Genomic DNA, 19187 nt, shown 5'->3' with positions numbered 1-19187 from the left:
ACTTGAGTGACATATCTTAAAGAAAGGTTTAAAACACTTGTCAAATGTAAGAGTAAAAGTGTCCTACTCTTGTACATTTGAAATTGGTAAGTTGTGATGTTTTGGATAAAACAAAGACCAACTAAGGCCAATTGTGTGAAGTGTTTGTCTTGATAAAGAATCTGCACTATCTCTTGAATATTTGGCAAGATAGTCTTATATGTCAAGAGGATAGTGGGAGTCTTAAAGATCCTAAAAATAATTTCAAGAACTAATCAAGAATAAAACGTGAGGTTCTTCACTAGCACACGACTTGAGGTTTATAACCTATCGTGTTGACATATTCTGTGCCCATTCCAGTTAAAGTTGGCTTTGCATAGGAGTTCTGAAAGTTCTCAATTGGTTGCATAACAACTTGGAAGCAATGCCAGGCCCTGTACTGCCAGGTGGCAAGAAGTTAAGATTGCATAAGTTCAGTCCATATGAGTTTGGATTTGTCATTATCCTTGTCTTGTGACTATGGTTTTGACGATTCACATGGATAAGAACACATACACCATAAAATCTAAGGGTCATAAGGTTTCTCTCCGATTCATGAAAATGATGGTGAGGAAACACTTCCACCAAGTAGATTTGAAGCATATGGCAAAAGGTCTAAACAATTGAGACTATGATTACGGCATCCCTTTTCATAGTTCTGAAATTGTTTAGACACACATGCATGCTATCTAAGGAAAGGTGTATGATTTTGATAAAGTTTTATCAAAGCATCTCGTATCAGAAATCTGAACTTTGGTAAGAAAGTCAATAAAGTATTGATTTCTAGAAGTCCAGCTGATTTCTGAGTACATGTCAAAGCTAGTGGGAGCATAAGTGTTATGCTAATAATCATCATGTAAGTGGGAGCATGATAATTATTGTTAGTGTTGCAAGTTAGCAATGTTAATTATAGAAAACAAAAGTTTCAATTCGTGAGGCTGCAGGGATTGAAAAAGTTGTTTTGCTATAATTAAGGGAGAGGATATACTTAATTTCAGTTCTAAAGGCTTAGATTGAGACCTTAATCATCTTTAGTCAAGAATATATATATATGAATTTCATGTTGGATTGGTTCAACTTAAGGAAATTCTATATATTGCGTTCTCAAAATTTGACTATGTTGTTTTGCTATAATTAAGGGAGAGGATATACTTCATTTCAGTTCTAAAGGCTTAGATTGAGACCTTAATCATCTTTAGTCAAGAATATATATATGAATTTCATGTTGGATTGGTTCAACTTAAGGAAATTCTATATATTGCGTTCTCAAAATTCGATTATGATTACGGCATCCCTCTTCATAGTCAAATTTTGAAAAACATGGCAAATAAAAATATTGTAGCAAAAGACTGGTCTAGAATCATGTCTTTATGTGAGACATCATGAATCGTGTACCATTTGCTTTGGGTACAGGATCGATTGCATGTGCTATAATATTTGTCATTTCTATGTTTTTCAAAATTTGACTATGAAGAGGGATGCCGTAATCATAATCGAATTTTGAGAACGCAATATATAGAATTTCCTTAAGTTGAACCAATCCAACATGAAATTCATATATATATTCTTGACTAAAGATGATTAAGGTGTCAATCTTTATGTGAGACATCATGAATTGTGTACCATTTGCTTTGGGTACATGATCGATTGCATGTGCTATAATATTTGTCATTTCTAAATTTTTCCAAATGCCCAGAGGCATTAAGAAGGGAAAAGGTCTAGAATTGGACATGACTAAAATGATTAAGCAATTGTCGAGGACAATCTGAGGTTTACCAAATATTGGTTGCTCAGGGACAGTTGGAAGTATAGTGCTAATTTTGGAAGGACCATATTGACATATTCTGAAAAGAGGCATCTCTTATTCGGAAGTGATAGTCAAAATGAGAATATGGAGTTGTCTCCATAGGTGGAAGTTATCTGTGTAAGATTAGAAAACTTAATGCAAGAAGCATGTCCAAAGCAATGTACTTTGAATATGAGACTTAGTTTCCATGGAGTTGATCTCCATTGGATACCTTATAATGACTGTTGACAAGTCTTTGTGACTTTGTACATATTCATTACAGGAGGGTCAGTGCATATAAGTTTAAAATCTAAACAGATTTCGATAAATGATAGGAATTTGAAATTCTCACATTTTTCGATAAGGATTTGGGAGTGTGAAATTAGAATCATTGAAATTATGTTCAATTGGTTTATTTCACAAAGTAAGGATCATAGACAAACATAGAGTGCATACTTGGTGTATGGCAAAGCTATTGTTTAAGAAAAACATAGTGTACATGCTTGGAGCATGCGACAACTAGTGTTTTTAATTCAAGTATAAAGTTGATAAAACCGAAACAATGAATAATGAGTAATCAGTATGGTGATAAATAAAAGTGTTTATTTATATTGATAGGGTTTGATACCATATTTGATTCATTTATTCTTGTGTTTCACTTTGCATGTTTTGACTTCCAGAATAACTAAGTCGCTCTTCCTGAATGATTAAGTTATTCAAACCATCCACAGTCGGTCATATGTTGGAAGTAGATATGAATCAAGACTGTCATGGGTTGGTTTGTAGAGGTCCAAGTTTGTGGACAAAGTGGTGCTACAACACTCATGAGTGCTCATAAGTTCTGAGTATTGGATTCAACCCACGCTCATTTGAATCACTTCATGGATTTATCACGAGTGATCATGAGACGATAATATCTTATATTCTTCAAACCTAGAGATATGAGTTGTTACTATGAGTTGGTTATACATTGATTGCACGAAAACGCATTTGGTAACTCGATGTTATAAAACGTGCCTTTGTGTATGATTCAACAAGTAGTAGAACAAGCCATATGAGTCGAAGTTTATCCATTCCTTTTACCTTCGGGATAAAAGCGATATATGTGGGCCCCTCGATGATTTAGCGATGACACATGTGAGTGCTTGGCCAAGCCAGGACTGATTTGATTTGTTCAATCAGTCAGTCATCATAAATCGAAAATCGGGAAACAACAAATGGACAGAGAGAATGATTATAATCCATGTCTCAGTCCATATGATATCTAGAATGGAGGAATATATGATCCCTGATCTAATGGACAAGTCATTGACAAGGTCAGAGTTCGACAGCGGCTTTAAGAGCTACGATTGCCAGTTAGGTTTTGAAGTCATACTCAATAATAGTTTTAGACTTATCCAAGTGGGAGACTGTTGGATTAATGTCTAAGTCCATAACTATATTTGGTATGTACTTGACCCGACCCGGCATGGTCCATTTGGGTTGCACTTCACCGGCACAATTTATATGGATAGTCTTTTGACAATAGTATATTTATGATTTATATTAATATATTATAAGTTCTAATATATTAATATGGAATCATATTATTTAATTAGTATTGATCAAGAATTAATTTAGAATTAATTAAGTGATCAAAAAGAACTAATTAAATATGGACTCTTATATATACGGAATGGGCCAAGTTCATTTAGGTTGGGCTAAGCTTTCATGGATGGTCCATGGAGCTTTTAACCCATGGATCCTATGTAAATGAAAGGTCATGGGTATTAGGTTTTAAATGGATGTAACCCTAATCCTCCATAATATATAAAGGGGTCCTTGGCTCACAAAATTGGAACAAGTGTGTGAAAATAAGAGTGGACCGATTTTAGTGTGCATACATATTCTCTCAAGTTCTTCCAAGGTGTTTTGGTGATTTGTGATTCCATTTGAGGCTTCCACACTATTGGGGCTAAGCTCTTAAAGCTTGAAGACATCAAGCTACATCAAAAGGTATGTCATCTAACTAGAACTTTGTAGTATAGGTGCTTCATAATATGCTAGTTAGGATGAAACCTTGGAATAGTTAATATTTGCATGTATAATAGAGAAAACATAGATCCAAGGTTTATAGGGTTGCATGTACACCATAGGAGTGTTAGAATGCTCAAAACCCAACAGGAGGGTCCAACAAGTTATAGCCATGTGAGGCTTATTATCTGTGTATGTGGTATTTTGGGGAACTCACTAAGCTTTGTGCTTACCGTGTTATGTTATATGTGTTTCAGGTTCTTCTCAGGATCGCGGGAAGGCGCCGGCTTGATTGTACACACCAGAGGAAGAGTTATGTTTTGAGGATCCTGGATTATTAATCAAACAATTATGGAGTTGCGTTTGTAAATTAAATAAATGAGATTTTGAGAAATGTGTTATGAGAATTATGTGAATTAAAAATGAAAAATTTGTTTGAAAATTTACGGAGTTACACATGATCCTTGGATATGACATGCATTCTTTGGTATAGTTGGTGCAAACAATGACATCAATGTGCTAGACCAGTTGTCGGTATTCATCGATATCTACCTTGGAAAGTCGCACGATGTACCTTTTCAAGCAAATGGGGTAGCATATAAGCGTGGATACTATCTTACTGACGGTATATATCCTCCCTTGTATGTTTTTGTGAAATCGTTTACATGTTCTAACGACCCGAAAAGGAAAAAGTTTAAAGAGACGCAAGAGGCAGCTAGAAAGGATGTGGAGCGAACATTTGGTATACTTAAGAGACGTTGGCAAGTACTAGCAGTCGGGGCAAGGTCATATGAAGTGAAAAGGTTACAGCACGTAATGTATGCATGTATCATATTACAGCACATAATGTATGCATGTATCATATATGAAGACGAAGGAAGAGCGATATGTCGGTACAACGAAATTGAAGTTTTGCCAAATGTCGAAGGAGTAGTCGTTGGTATACAAGAGTATAGGGCAAATAGAAGAGAAATAAACAATCGCGACATTCATCACGCCCTTCGTGCTGATTTGGTGGAGCACGTTTATAGGGCTCATATTCAGCCGCCGATAGAGTATTGTCACGATGATTTGTTTGACAAATCAGACGAGGATTCTGATATGTTCGTCGAGAGCGAAGATTCTGATGACGAGAGTGACGTTTAGGAGAATGATGAAGACGATGATGTCGATGACGAGGACGATGATTCCGAGTGACGTATTTTGTTTTTTTTTTTAAATTAGGATATTAATTATGTTTTCTATGTTGTGGTTTGTTTGATTTTTTGTTTGTGTATGTGTGTTTTTTTTTAATTTTCTACTTATTTAAATATTAGGTTTAATGTAATTTTTATTTTAATTAATGAAATGCTTTTTATTTTAATTAAATTTTATGTTTATTATTAATTTAAAAATTATAAATCATAAAAAAAATTAATTTTATTTAAAAAATAAAAAAAACAAATAGGGAGGAAGTTTCCCACCCATTCATTGTGGATTTAGGTGAGGGAAAGAAAAGTGAAGAAAAATATGTTGTGGCCCACAAAAAATAAGGGGAGTTTCTCGTCCACAACCTCCTGACTAATAGGAGAAAGACGCTTTGATTAACTGTGAGCAAGCGTTCACAGAATTTATAGAGGATCAAATAACCGTTTGTGAGAAACGTGAGAAACTCAGAAAGAGAAACCGTATCTTCTCCTAAATCTACTCGCTGAGAAAGCAATCATTTTCCTAAATTAGTGAGGGGCGATCAAAAATATCACTTTCCATCCGTAATTCTAATTCAAAATTATCCTTTAGATATTTAAAATTCTACAAATATGACTTTCGCAAATCCGGATTTTTAGTAAAGAAAATTGTCAGAAAAGTCACAATATTTTTCAGGAAAATTATACTTTAGTCAAAAAAAAAAAGAAATTAACATAAAAGTTCCGATTATTTCATTTTTGCTCAGGTTTCCAAAAAAATCTTTTTTTTCTTTTAACATGATATGACATATTATCGTGTTTTTACAAATAATCGAGACTTTTATGTTCAATTTTATTTGGACTAAAGTATAATTCTGCAAATATTGAAACTTTTCTGACAATTTTTTTTTAACAACGGGTGTTGAAATAAATTTATATTTTTCAATTTTAATTTTTGAATTATAAGTTGAGTTTTAGCTGATAAAATGATAATAGTAATTTTTTTTGAAACAGTAAAATAATAACTAGTTTTATTAACACAAAATAATATTATCATTATATATCTTCTAAATAGCAATGTCGGCGGCCTTCATTTTTCTTTTCGTTCCCTTCCACCTTTTTTATTTTCCATTTTTAGTCCTTTAACATTCTTCTTTTTTACTTTTGGCAATTTAAGCCCTCTCTGTTATGTTTCTATTACTACCATCATTATAGAATGACATTTTCAACCTTTATTCAAACATTGGAAAATATTAATTTCACTCATTTTATTTTCTAAACTTTTATTTTTATCCCGGGTAATATATATATATATATATATATATATATATATATATATATATATATATATATATATATATATATATATATATAATCGGATTTTCCGACAGTTACAACCCTTGATTTTGTAACCTTTCGTATGTGTCGATATAAATTAAAAGTGATCAACGTTTCGATATAAATTGTTTCATTGTAAATTTATAACTATAGTCCGTTGATTTAAAAAAATATATTTTTTTATGTACGTGTCAGTATAAATTCGAGTCCGTCTAGGTTTCAACGTAACTTTTTTTTACCTTTTCGTGCTTATTTTTATGCACATTTCCTATGTCTAAGTCGGGACACATATAATACGTTTTTAATTATTTGAATTTCCGTTCGTTAATTTAAAAAAATCTTATTTATTTATTTTTATATGCATGTCACATATAATATGGTTTTGATTATATTTGTCTAGCATGGCTATGGCTTTGGCCCCTGACTATTGTGGTTTGTCAACTTAAATCTTCCTAGTTCCTGGTCATCATGTAACAATTTACTTTCTACTACTTCTTAAATAAATTACTGTCGCCGCAACGTGCGGCGGGTAAAATACTAGTTAAAAACTAAGACTGAAGTGACAAAACAATATTAAAATAAATCGTAACATGATATTGTAACATCATAATGAAGCAGTTAGCAACAAAGATTTTTTCAATCATTTTTATCATAATACTTTATCAAATTTATTTTATGAAATATGGATTTTTTAGGTCAATGTGGGAATAGCTCACTTGATAGAGAATTTGCCTCTTAGATTGGATTAAGAAATAAAGAAAGCAAATCATGATTAATTACAAGAAAAATTAAATATCTTTCTATTTTTTCTTCCTACCTATCCTCCTATCACTTTTAGATGATGACAGGTGTAATAAAAATTTAATTTTATTAAATATGATAAATGATAAATGTCATAATTTTAAGTGTGTAAGAAAATGATAACAAGAAAAATAGGAAGATATTTGATTTTTCTGATTATAATACACCCTTTAATATATATATATATATATATATATATATATATATATATATATATATATATATATATATATATATATATATATATATATATATATATATATATTGCTTAAACGAGAAACAAACATATAACATCTATCAATTTTTTTTTTCTTAAATGTAAGTTTTAAAGAAAATTTATGTAACGTGAACTAGAAAAAAGTTGATAACAGAAAATACGATTTTACTTAACTTTTTTCTTTTAGGTCAAAATTTGGAGTCTTAATTCATGGGTAATCATATTATAAGAGAGTAGTATATGTTAAAACACCTTGTGTATGGGCTAACAGAAACGTGTTTATCTTTTTGAAATCATTATTTGTTTGAAAACATTAAAGCCGGAATTGGTCTCAAAACATAAACATAGGTATAAATCCAAGTTTAAGTTGGAGAGTGTTTAATTTAATATCATCACAAAAGTATAAGATACATAATACATATCATGGTCTTCTTTATATGTAAAAGCTAACGTAAATTTCAACTTTATCTGCGAGTGCATGTCAGAATAGTAATGTTAAACATGAGAATATTAGCGTACATATATATTGTATATCTTTTAATTTAGGATAGATATTATCCTTCATGATTTTTAGGCCTGTTTAATAGGTTGAGGGTTATCTATATTGTTGTATATCGATTCTTTACAGACACAATATATTATTCATTTATATGGTTTTTATGGTATCAGAGCCATATACCTAGCAGCCACAAATAACCTTCATCTTGTCCTTTGCCTTTGTCGATCTCCATGGCCGACGACTCTTCATCCAGTGATGCATCGACTACGAGAAAACCTGTCTCTCTTCATCAGCTATACATTCTTGGATGATGAAACAATTCCCATACCATATATGTATGCCCACTCCTACATCATCATACCCAACATCGCCCGCAACCCTTAGATGATGAGTCAATATACACGCATGGTGATGAACCTGTCCCCATGAAACATCATACCATTTCCACACAACCAACTCCCCTATTGATACCACCTCCGCCACCCCTCCCCCATGCATCCCATGCACACCCGATCAAAATGAGGGATTACTAAACCTATTACCCGCTTCAATCTCCATGCCACCACTTTTGAGCACATATCACCAATACCAACCTCTTACTTGAAAGCATTATCATATCCTAATTGACATCATGCTATAAAAATGAATATAGTGCTTTGCAGGAAAATAATACAAGGGAGCTTGTTCCGAGACCTACCAACCACCCGGTTATCCGCTGTATATGGTTGTTTCGTCACAAATTCAAATATGATGGGTCATTGGAGCGCTACAAAGCGCATTTGATGGTTAACGGAAAACCACAAACGGTGGGCATAGATTGCATGAAGACTTTTAGCCTTGTGGTCAAACCAGCTACTATACGAACCGTCCTTTCACTTGGCATATCTCGATGTTGGCTAATTCATCAACTTGATGTAAAGAATGTTTTTCTTCACGGAGACATTCATGAGACTGTTTATATACACCAGCCACCCGGTTTTGTTCATTCTAAATACCAATATTTTGTGTGCAAATTGAAACGCTTGTTATATGGCTTGAAATAGGCCCCACGTGCATGGTACAATAGATTTTCATAATTTATTATTTCTACGGGTTTTCAGAGTAGCACTTGTTACAACACCTTATTTGTCTATAAGCATGGTTCCCATACGACCTATCTTTTATTGTATGTGGATGATATCATCATTGCCGCTTCCACTGATACTTTCTTACGGTCCATTATTGCGACACTCGGATGAGAATTCGTAATGTTTGATCATGGCCCTTTACATCATTTCTTGGGGATCACGAATTCACGTGATAAACATGGGATTTTCCTAAACCAATCAACTTATGCTCGGGAAACACTTCAGCGTGCATCAATATCTAATTGCAAACCTTGCACTACTCCAGTTGACACGTAAGCGGAGTTGAGTGCTTCATATGGTGATCTTTTGTCTGACGGCACCATATATAGGAGCTCGGCAGGTGCTCTCCAGTATTTGATTTTTATTCGTCCAAACATTTTTTATGCAGTTCAGCAGGTTTGCCTATTCTTGCATGCCCCATGGGAGCCTCACTTTCAGTTCATGAAGCGAATTTCTTCGCTATATTAGAGGCACTTTAGAATATGGTCTACAACTCACAGTATCCCCTAACTCCTTTCTCACGGCTTACTCTGACGTCGATTGGGGAGGATGTCATGACTCATGATGGTCAATATAAGGTTATTGCGTTTATCTTAGTGACAATCTTATTTCATGGTCATCTAAGAGGAAGTCTACTATTTCTCACTCGAGTGCCGAAGCAGAATATAAGGGCGTTTCTAATTCCGTTTCCGAAACAACGCGGCTCAGAAATTTACTCTTAGAACTTCATGTTCCGATCAACTGAGCCACGGTTGTGTATTGCTATAATGCATCTACAGTTTACTTAACAGAAAACCCAGTTCAGCACCAAATGACTAAACATGTGGAGATTGATATTCATTTCGTCCGTGAGAAGGTCCAACTTGGCCATGTTCGTGTCCTTCATTTCCCTTCTCCTCGCAGTACGCTGATGTTTTTACTAAAGGACTACCACGTCCGTTGTTCCAAACTTTTCTCACCAGCTTGAGCTTTTATTAACTGCCCGCTCAAACCGTGGGGGGCTATTAGCGTACATATATCTTGTATATCTTTTATTTTAGGATAGATATTATCCTTCCTGATTTCTTGGCATGTTTAATAGGTTGAAGGTTATATATATTGTTGTATAGCGATTCTTTACGGACACAATATATTATTCAATTACAAAGGTTTTTAGAGAAGCCTTGTATGTAATACCATAATTGGACTTTGGAATGGAACTTAATAATGACACCAACCCAATTCCTTCGTCTCAATTCCCAAAATAATTTTTTTATTGTAACAAGTATAATTGAGTTAAAATTTAAGATAAGATTTACTCAAAATCATAACAATTCAAATGCACATGTATATAAACCTAACCTAAGTTGCTACTCTTAGTAAGCCCTTTTCATTCTAGGGGACAAATAGTGTGGCTAACTCCAGATCAAGGATACTTGCTTCAATCCATTGCTGAGGCTACCTGCCTCCTCCATGTTTAAATTTGGTATGGTTCGATATCGGTTCCAATACGATTTTCATACGAGATCGAAATTTGGTATTAACAGATCTATCATAATATAATATGCGATTGTGTCATTAAATTATGGAGAGATCGAACACAACTAACGATTTAGTGACGTGCTTATAGGCCCAACTCTATATATTTTATATAAATAAAACTTAATTATAATTTATGATAAATTATTAATATGAAATTCATATCACATTGATAACACAAAAATTATTAATTTCTTTTACTATTATATAATTATATTTATTGAATAATATAAAATATATTTTAATAAATTGATAGGAAATAAAGCGGATAACTAGCAAAACTATAAGCACACAAGACACAGTATTTACGTGGTTTGGTCAAGGTGACCTACGTCCACATGCAGGAGGGGAGTATTCTTTATTTCAAAGCTCTCAAACAGAGGTTACAAGTACAATTTTGATAGAGCTCTCAAACAGAGGTGACCTACATCCATCTTTTAGGCCACCACAATACGCCGCTGCTACACCTTCAGTTGAGAATGAAACAGATTTTATACCACCATCAGCCTTGGATCCACAGATTGTTGAGCAGTTCAGACAGTTCATAGCTTTCAATCCAACTGCCATGTCAGCTTCCATGTCTCATTCAGGTATGTCTTCATCCAACACGTCAGGTATTCCTTCATCCTTGTGGAAATTGGATTCTGGTGCATCTTATCACATGTCACCACATTTTTCATCTTTTGCTTCATTACCTTCTCGTACACCTGTCACTATTATGTATGCTAGTGCTACACCCATGTCAGTAGAGGGTGTTGGTTCTATTGTCACTCCTTATATATATCTTTAACAGATGTGTATTACCTTCCCACACTTGCTTTGAATCTTGCATCGGTCAGTCAGTTGTGTAAATCTGGTTGTTGGGTCTTCTTTTCTGATTCATTCTGCTGTGTACAGGACATTCGGTCTCGGAGGGTGATTGGGATAGACCGTAGATTTGGGGAGCTCTATGTTTTGGAGCAGCTACATGTTGCTGATGTTGCTGCCTCCAGTGTCGATTTGTCGTCTTTTCGTTTAAACCCTTCGTCGTCTGTTTTTTTATCTTTGGCATTCTCGTTTGGGACATGTGTCAGCGTATCGTTTACAGTTTTTGGTTTCCACTGGTGTGTTAGGCTCTTTGAAAACTGATGATATTTTTTATTGTTGTGGTTGTAAACTGGGAAAATTTTTTGCTTTACCGTTTAATAAAAGTGGCACTCGTTCTGTTGCTCCTTTTGATATCGTGCATTGTGAAGTGTGGGGTCCCTCTCCAATCACCTCTAAATCAGAAGCTAACTATTATGTTTCATTCATTGATGATTACACTTGTTATACGTGGGTTTATTTTATGAAGCGCAAGTCTGACTTTTTCACAATATATAGTGAATTCAGAGCTCTTGTCAAGACTCAACACTCTGTTGTCATAAAATGTTTTCGGTGTGATTTGGGAGGAGAATTTACCTCCAATGATTTTAAACAATTATTGACATCTGATGGCACTATACATCAATCATCTTGTACAGACACTCCTCAGCAGAATGGTGTTGCAGAAAGAAAACATCGAAATCTCCTAGAAACTGCAAGATCCTTACTACTTTCTGCTCAAGTTCCCAATATGTTTTGGGGAGAAACTGTTCATACCGCCACTTATGTTATTAATCGAATTCCTACTGCGTACACTTCGGGGAAGTCTCCTTAAGAAATGTTGTTTGGACAACTTCCAGATTATTCTTCATTAGGAGTGTTTGGGTGTACATGTTTTGTCTTGAAGCCTCATGTAAAGAGAGATAAGTTGTCTTCAAAATCAGCTCTTTGTGTTTTTCTGGGATATGGTATTGGTCAGAAAGGTTATCGGTGCTATGATCCTTCAAATCAGAAACTGTATGTCTCTCGCAATGTCACTTTTTTGGAACATATTCCATTCTATAGCATTCATGTTCAGTCACATGATGCAACCCGAGAGGAGCTTCGTACTATTGATCCGTTTAGCATTGACATTGATGATCCACCACATGTCACTGATCCACCACCTGCTGCTGATCCACCACCTGCAACTAATCCACTACCTGCAGCTGATCTTATGCCTGTAGATCATCAAGACCCCCCCTCCATCGAGACCTTATCGTAATAAGAAGTCCACAAAGCTTCCTGACTTTGTCTATTCCTCTTACTCACCAGTGTTTTCCTCCTTTATTGTCAATGTACATCGTCTCTCTGAGCCAACATCCTACAAAGAGGCCGTTTCTGATCCCCTTTGGCAGGCCGCTATGGCTGAGGAACTTGCAGCTCTTTATCAGACTCATACATGGGATCAGGTTCTGCTTCCGCCCGGAAAGCACACGATTGGTTGTCGTTGGGTATGTAAAATCAAAACAAAGTCTAATGGATCCGTTAAGCGTTATAAATCCAGACTTGTTGCGAAAGGGTACGTGCAAAAGTATGGTATGGATTATGAGAAGACGTTTGCTCGTGTTGCAAAAATGACGACTGTTTGCACCTTGATTGCAGTTTCTTCCATTCGCCAATGGAAGATTTATTAGATGGATGCCAAGAATGTGTTCATGAATGACAATCTTCATGAGGAAGTATACATGTCTCCTCCCCTGGTATTGCTCACCAACCAGGTGAAGTTTGTCGACTTCAGAAGGCACTATATGGCCTCAAACAAGCCCCTCGTGCTTGGTTTGAGAAATTTTATACGGTGATTACTTCGCTTGGTTTTCAACCAAGTAACCATGACTCGGCTCTATTTATTTGATGTACGAATGCAGGACGGATTATTCTTTCCTTATATGTCGATGGCATGATTATTATTGGTGATGATCATGATGGTATAGAGTCTTTAATGCATGATTTGGCTCACCGGTTTGCTATGAAAGACTTGGTTTTGCTATGTTATTTCTTGGGGATTGAAGTTACTCAGTCTCCAAAGGGTTATCTTTTATCTCAAACGAAGTATATTTCAGATTTGTTTGAATGCGCACGACTCACGGATAATCGGACAGTTGATACGCCTATAGAGAGTAATGCAAAGTACTCTCCAACTGATGGTGGCCCATTATCAGATCCAAGCTTTTATCGTACCATTGTAAGGAGTTTCGTTTACCTGATTGTCACTAGACCGAATATTACTCATGCAGTTCATGTGGTTAGCCAGTTTGTCACTGCTCTTGCTACTGTTCATTGGGGAGTTGTTCTTCGTATTTTGAGATATCTACGTGGTACTCACGTCCGCACTCATATGTTTCCATCTACATACTCTCTTAAGCTGCGGGCCTATAGTGATGCAAATTGAGATAGTGATATTTATGATTGTAACTCCACTACTGGGTATTGTGTTTTTCTTGGAGATTCATTGATATCATGGAAAAGCAAGAAACAAGATGTTGTTTCTCGATCTTCTACAGAATCTGAGTATCGAGCCATGGCTATCATCACTTGTTAGGTTGTTTGGTTGAGATGGCTTCTTGTAGATATGGGCGTTCACATCTCTCAGCCTACCCCTTTGTGTTGTGACAACGAGAGTGCGATAATGATTGCCAAGAATTAGTGTTTCATGAGCGCACAAAACACATAGAGATCGATTGTCATTTCACACGACATCATCTCCAGAAGGGCACTATCTCCCTTCCTTATGTTCCTTCCTCTTTGCAGATTGCTGATATTCTTACGAAGCCGTTGACTGCTCCTCGATTCCATTTTCTATCTGACAAACTCTCAATGCTTAATGCTGTTGCATTGTGAGTTTGATGGGGGATGTTAGCCTAATAAGATTTTGGGTTTTATCTTGTATTGTATTTTATGATTGGGCCTTTTAGCTAGGAAACCCTAATTAGCTTAGTCTATATATTATGTCTTTCTCTTTCATTGTATTTGTACTTCTCTTTGATAATAATACGAAACCCTAGCCGTTATATGTCTTTCACTTGTTAGTTTACAAAAATGACTTGAAAGATTGAATTTGGAGGAGGAGAGAGAAGCGAAAAGACAAGCAAGTCGCAAATGTGAGGACGATTTTCTTTAATGAACTTGACCCATCCATCCGTGAAGTAGTATTTGTCTTTGATTTTAACGTATTTGCTACTCCATTCAACAACAGATTTGTTCTTGAGAACAACTGTTGCTCTCTTGTAGTTGTCTTTTTCTAAATACTTCTCGGCAAAAGCAGGCGGCAATGGCTGCAAAATATGATGAATAACTGAAGATGTATGTAACGAGAAGCAAAAAAAAATGGTTCGTGAGAGAGAGAGAGAGAGAGGTTGTTGCAGTTGATCACTAAATTAGCGTAATAACTCTTGGCTTATGTGGCAACGATGAGTCGACTCACTACTGAGTCATACTGAGTCATTGTTGACTCACCTGCTTAGTTGGCAGTTGACAGGGCAGTGTAAGCTTTATAAATGGGTAAAGGTACGAAATTAACTGGTAAAACACAAGTTCGTACCCTTCAAAGGCAAAAAAAATGTCACGAGAGACCATTTAAACCAATATACGAAACATTGTTGGGTTATAGTGACTTTCAATTTATTCACACAATATAGAGAGTCGGAGGCACCCTGGGAATACATCATCTTACGACTTTTGTATTGGATATATTTTAAGGATATGCAGCTTCCTATATTCCAATAAGAAGATCACGGTGAAAGGAACAGAATGCAGTTCTTTTAGCCATATATGACCCGGTTTTGTATGGTTGGACCGCTTCCTAATCTTCATATATGAGCAAATATTGGGCGTTATGTTCCTCTTATATGTCCCGGTTTTATGAGCAACCGGTTTTAAAACCGGGTTCTATTCCTTTTTTTTTCGCTGGCTTTAGGACCCGGTCAAAACCGGGTTTTTTAATTGAAATAACCGGGTCCTATAAGCTTTTTTTGTAGTAGTCTTCAATCTGTAAGCATGTTATACAAATTTTTTTTCAAATCTGTTTAAGTTTTCTTGTTAACTAACATGAATACTGATATTTAATAAAACTTGTAATATTCATGATGATCCAATGGGCATAAAGTATAGCCCAAATGGTCTACCAGAATTATCACAGGGCGCTGCACAAATCACACAGATCACAACAACAATCAAGACATTCAAGACAAGTAAGAGCAGTGCAGATCTGTGCGATAGCAAGTGTGCAATGCTCGCTTTTGAGTTGAGACCACATCTTTTTGACACACCTCCAACACCATGAATTGATGAACATCCCCCAACATGATGTTGCAGCCTCCACCACCATTTTTGCAGCTTCGTTTAACTTTATGTCTTCGATTCCTGGAGGTAGATTTGCAGCAGTAGCCTTTAATTTACCAAATCCAACACATGGATTCCTCAGGTATATCACCTTCTCATTTCCCAATTTTGAACATTTCTGCAATCCAATAAACATTTCATTAATTAAAGTTCGATAAATGAAGATTTCCACTTGGGTTTTCTGCAATGATACCTGTACCTCATCTAGTAGAAGAGATAGGAGGGTGGTCGGCTTTACTTTATCTTTCTGAACTAGAATTATGCGAGTATATTCAGAAGGAACTCCTCTTTGTAAGCTCATTTTTGCAACCTTCTTCTCCGTATCTATGTTTTTGTCTAACCATGCCTGTGATGTCAGTATATCCACCTCCCTCATACCACACATCTGGTAACGAAGAAAGACCAAAAATAAGATACCATCGGATGAATATTTGTTGTGGTTGTAATTAGATATCAAGGATTACATGGCAATAGTTAAAGATAATTACTCTATCTAAGTTAATGTTTGAAGTCTTTCTCACTTTAATATCCATCACATAACTACTTAGATCTGTCATCAAACCTCTAACTTTCACAAGTTCTGGAAATTTGCCTTGGTATCGACCTGATACAATCAACGGGCTTCTTGATAACAAATCTGGAATTCGAGATGGGTACAACTGCAACAAAAGTAATGTAGTAAAAGAATGTAACTTTCAAATATGAAAAACCAATTAAATGCCGAAATTTTAAGTGAAAAAAATAGAAATGCCACCTCATATGATTTGAGAGTTTCTAAAGAATCAAGGGTTACATTTGCAAGCAAAGGTGACAAAGCATTATTAAATAGCCGTTGCAAACGATCACCGATTAAATCTGGCATATAAAGAATGTCAATAAAAGCAAAAGAAGTAAGAAATTTAACAATAATGTCACACTATAACTTTATAAGCTCATTGGAATTTGATTAAACTGACCTACATCACATGCATGATCATAATATCCCCTTCCAATATGAGCAAGCATTGGCAAGAAATGATGATTACAGTATGAACCTGGAAATGGAAAGAATAACATGTTAATGAATTAACATAAACAGTTTTGTTTTTTTTTTTTTTTTTTAAGATGAAAGGCCACCTATTCCAAATGTGAAAATTCGGGGAGAACTCAAGCCTCCATCTACATGGCTGAATTTCATCATATTACAAATCTCTCTTTCATCTTCAACAGTACCATCAGTAATGAGAAAAATGAGAGGAATAAGTTCACCATTTTTACCAACCATCTCAAGTGCCTAGAGATAAAGATCACACAATATCATTTAGCAAAATAAATTGATGAGATATTATCAAGATCACACAATGTATAGATTCACCCGTTTCAATGGGCACATCAAGTTTGTCTCTCCTTCTGCAACCAATGTTTTCCACATCCATTCAGTTGCATTTCTGATTGTTTCTTTTGTTGCCAACTCCAGTGAAGATGAGAATGATTGAATGCCTTCATTGAAGGCTATGATGTTAAACAAATCTTGTTGATTAAGCTTTAAAAGGGATGTTATAATCGCATGTTTAGATTTCTCAAAAGGGACACCTCTCATGCTACCACTTTTGTCCAATAGAAACACCACTTCCTTTCGAAAATGCTATTAGAATTTAATAAAAGAAAAAGGAAAAAGTCACATTAATCACAGATCAAGAACATGAACGAATAATGTGCCTAGAATTGGTCACAAACCTTTCTAATTATGTTAGCCCCGGGAAAAAGATAAAAGCAAAACATATCTCTTCGATCATAATCATGTAGAGATGGATGATGCAGGAGCAGACCACCAAAAATCTCATTCGAGCATACCTCAAAAGAAACAAAAAAGACACCAGATATTTTGTTAATATTTTACCAATCAATCTAATCTGTATAATGAAATTGAACCATTTGATAGAGACATAAAAATTAAGGTCTTACATAATAAGCAAAATAGAAGTCTTGAGTGGACCATTTAAGAACTTCTGCCTCGTATGAGAAGCTCGCTTCCCCAGGCTGTCGTTTCACCTCCTTGATCAACATGTAAAATAAGATATCTTTAATTAAGATTAACTAGACCAAACAATAACGCCAATTCATCTAAATGACAATTTTGGACAAACAAATTACCCCTCGATGTTGACATATCCTTGGAAGATCTACTGACAACTGGACAAAGATGTAATTCTAATTTGGATTTGAACGTTGTTAGATTATGGTGTACCTTTAAAGGGTGACTAGTAGAACTGCATGTAATCACAGTCCCAGTACCAGAGTTCACATTTACCAGAAGTTTCTCCATTTGAGGAATTTTGCTCTTCAAAGGTAAAATATATGAGGGGAAACTGAAAGGTATACTGAGGTGGAATTCATTATCTTGATACACCAGTTTCTGAGACCATCTAACTTTAACATGGATAATGGATCCTCCATCAACCTTGAAAAGTTCAGCATCATTGAGTAATAAGTCAACTTGTCCAAAAATTGAATTAGAAAGCATCATGCACAATGGTTTAGGAAAAACCTGAGGAATTCTTAATGTGTATGTGTTACGTTTCATCAAGAACCCATCTTTTGCCTTGGTTATTCGATCTGAATCATCTTTCTCATCTCCTGAAGCAATCAATTTTGTAGAATATGATCTTTTAGTGCTCTCAACTTTGATGTCTAGAATTGAACCCTGTTGGTCAAACAAATCATTGAGTGCTTTATCAGGGAACTTTCATACTAGAAGGATACAAGAAACGTGGCACGTATATTGAAGAAACTAGATCACTGCTACCTGCTGACCCATGGGAATCGCGATACAGCAATCACAGCAAGCACTTGCAGTGACGCAATGGACGTGCCAAGTGCCGGAAACAGTAACAAACGCAGTGTCCAAATAACACTCGATATTCATCGAAATCTCATACATATGAAGAGGAATCAACGCCGGCGGATTGAAACGTCCGTACACGTGAGGCTGGTAGCTCCGGATATCTGGATTATCGACTATATCAGGCTCAGTAATCATCGCATAAACCATCGGCGCCGTTGGATGATGCTTCGACGGCAGAGGGGAAGAACATGGTGACGGTGAGGATGACTTGGTCATTATCGCCGGTTTCGGAGCAGACATGCGAGGCTCGTACTCTTTTCCATAGTATATACGTTTAGATAGCCTAAGTCCGATGTCTACTGATTTTGAGAAGTCCGTGGTCATCTTTCGCCGGAGGAGGATAAAAAAGCAAATTTGCTTGTGCGACTGTGACTGTGTGTTTATGCAGCCAAATGATTTTATACTTATACACCCTCCTTTGAATTTATTTAATTGTAATACTTGATTTTTAATTAATTCCTAATAAACATTTTAAACTTCTGTTATTAAATAGTTTGTGAAAACATATTTTTTTGACCGTCGGCTGTCCAAGGATGGAACGAAAAGTTGTTCAATATGTATGGAAATCGGAAAATCCCTTAATTGGCAATCATAATG

At 35.5% G+C, this 19187-nt stretch overlaps 2 protein-coding genes across 7 annotated transcripts; one reads left to right on the top strand and one right to left on the bottom strand.

Moving 5' to 3' along the window:
• Nucleotides 1-9085: 9085 nt before the first annotated feature.
• Nucleotides 9086-12161, top strand: LOC145113579 (uncharacterized). Its single transcript, XM_079049652.1, has 5 exons — nt 9086-9237; nt 9354-9361; nt 10888-11073; nt 11277-11586; nt 11675-12161. The coding sequence occupies exons 1-5, from the start codon at nt 9086-9088 to the stop codon at nt 12159-12161; spliced, it is 1143 nt and encodes a 380-aa protein (XP_078905778.1).
• Nucleotides 12162-15089: 2928 nt separating this feature from the next.
• LOC145113351 (uncharacterized) lies at nt 15090-18962 on the bottom strand. Of its 6 annotated transcripts, none has more exons than XM_079049455.1 (12): nt 18492-18604; nt 18234-18415; nt 17840-18146; nt 17651-17766; nt 17423-17539; nt 17061-17330; nt 16823-16979; nt 16663-16740; nt 16461-16561; nt 16195-16365; nt 15900-16091; nt 15090-15824 (listed from the first exon to the last, which is right to left on the bottom strand). In XM_079049455.1, exons 2-12 carry the CDS (start codon nt 18267-18269, stop codon nt 15498-15500), a joined length of 1872 nt encoding a protein of 623 aa, XP_078905581.1. In that variant the 5' UTR covers nt 18270-18415; nt 18492-18604; the 3' UTR covers nt 15090-15497. The 6 variants fall into 6 exon arrangements, 4 of the variants coding, with proteins under 4 accessions (XP_078905581.1, XP_078905578.1, XP_078905579.1 ...); XM_079049452.1 differs by having other exon boundaries at nt 15091-15824; nt 18234-18389; nt 18492-18962; XM_079049453.1 differs by having other exon boundaries at nt 15092-15824; nt 15906-16091; nt 18234-18389; nt 18492-18962.
• Nucleotides 18963-19187: the final 225 nt, after the last annotated feature.

Source organism: Lactuca virosa, chromosome 5 (assembly GCF_052849685.1).
Source record: "Lactuca virosa cultivar CGN04683 chromosome 5, Lactuca_virosa_CGN04683_v6, whole genome shotgun sequence".
Classification (NCBI taxonomy): domain Eukaryota; kingdom Viridiplantae; phylum Streptophyta; class Magnoliopsida; order Asterales; family Asteraceae; genus Lactuca; species Lactuca virosa.
The sequence above is the reverse complement of the archived record's forward strand: the minus strand, read 5'-3'. Positions and strand labels throughout refer to the sequence as shown.

Excerpts from the sequence above, each read along its gene's own strand:
- LOC145113579 (XM_079049652.1), top strand. The coding sequence starts at position 9,086 with ATGTTTGATCATGGCCCTTTACATCATTTCTTGGGGATCACGAATTCA. Across the intron at positions 11,074-11,276 it reads AGCTTCCATGTCTCATTCAG|ATGTGTATTACCTTCCCACA; the intron begins GTATGTCTTCAT and ends TATCTTTAACAG. Across the intron at positions 11,587-11,674 it reads ACAGTTTTTGGTTTCCACTG|TGGCACTCGTTCTGTTGCTC; the intron begins GTGTGTTAGGCT and ends GTTTAATAAAAG.
- LOC145113351 (XM_079049452.1), bottom strand. The coding sequence starts at position 18,914 with ATGACCACGGACTTCTCAAAATCAGTAGACATCGGACTTAGGCTATCT. Across the intron at positions 16,980-17,060 it reads TGATGTGCCCATTGAAACGG|GCACTTGAGATGGTTGGTAA; the intron begins GTGAATCTATAC and ends CTTTATCTCTAG. Across the intron at positions 15,825-15,899 it reads TTCTACTAGATGAGGTACAG|AAATGTTCAAAATTGGGAAA; the intron begins GTATCATTGCAG and ends ATTGGATTGCAG.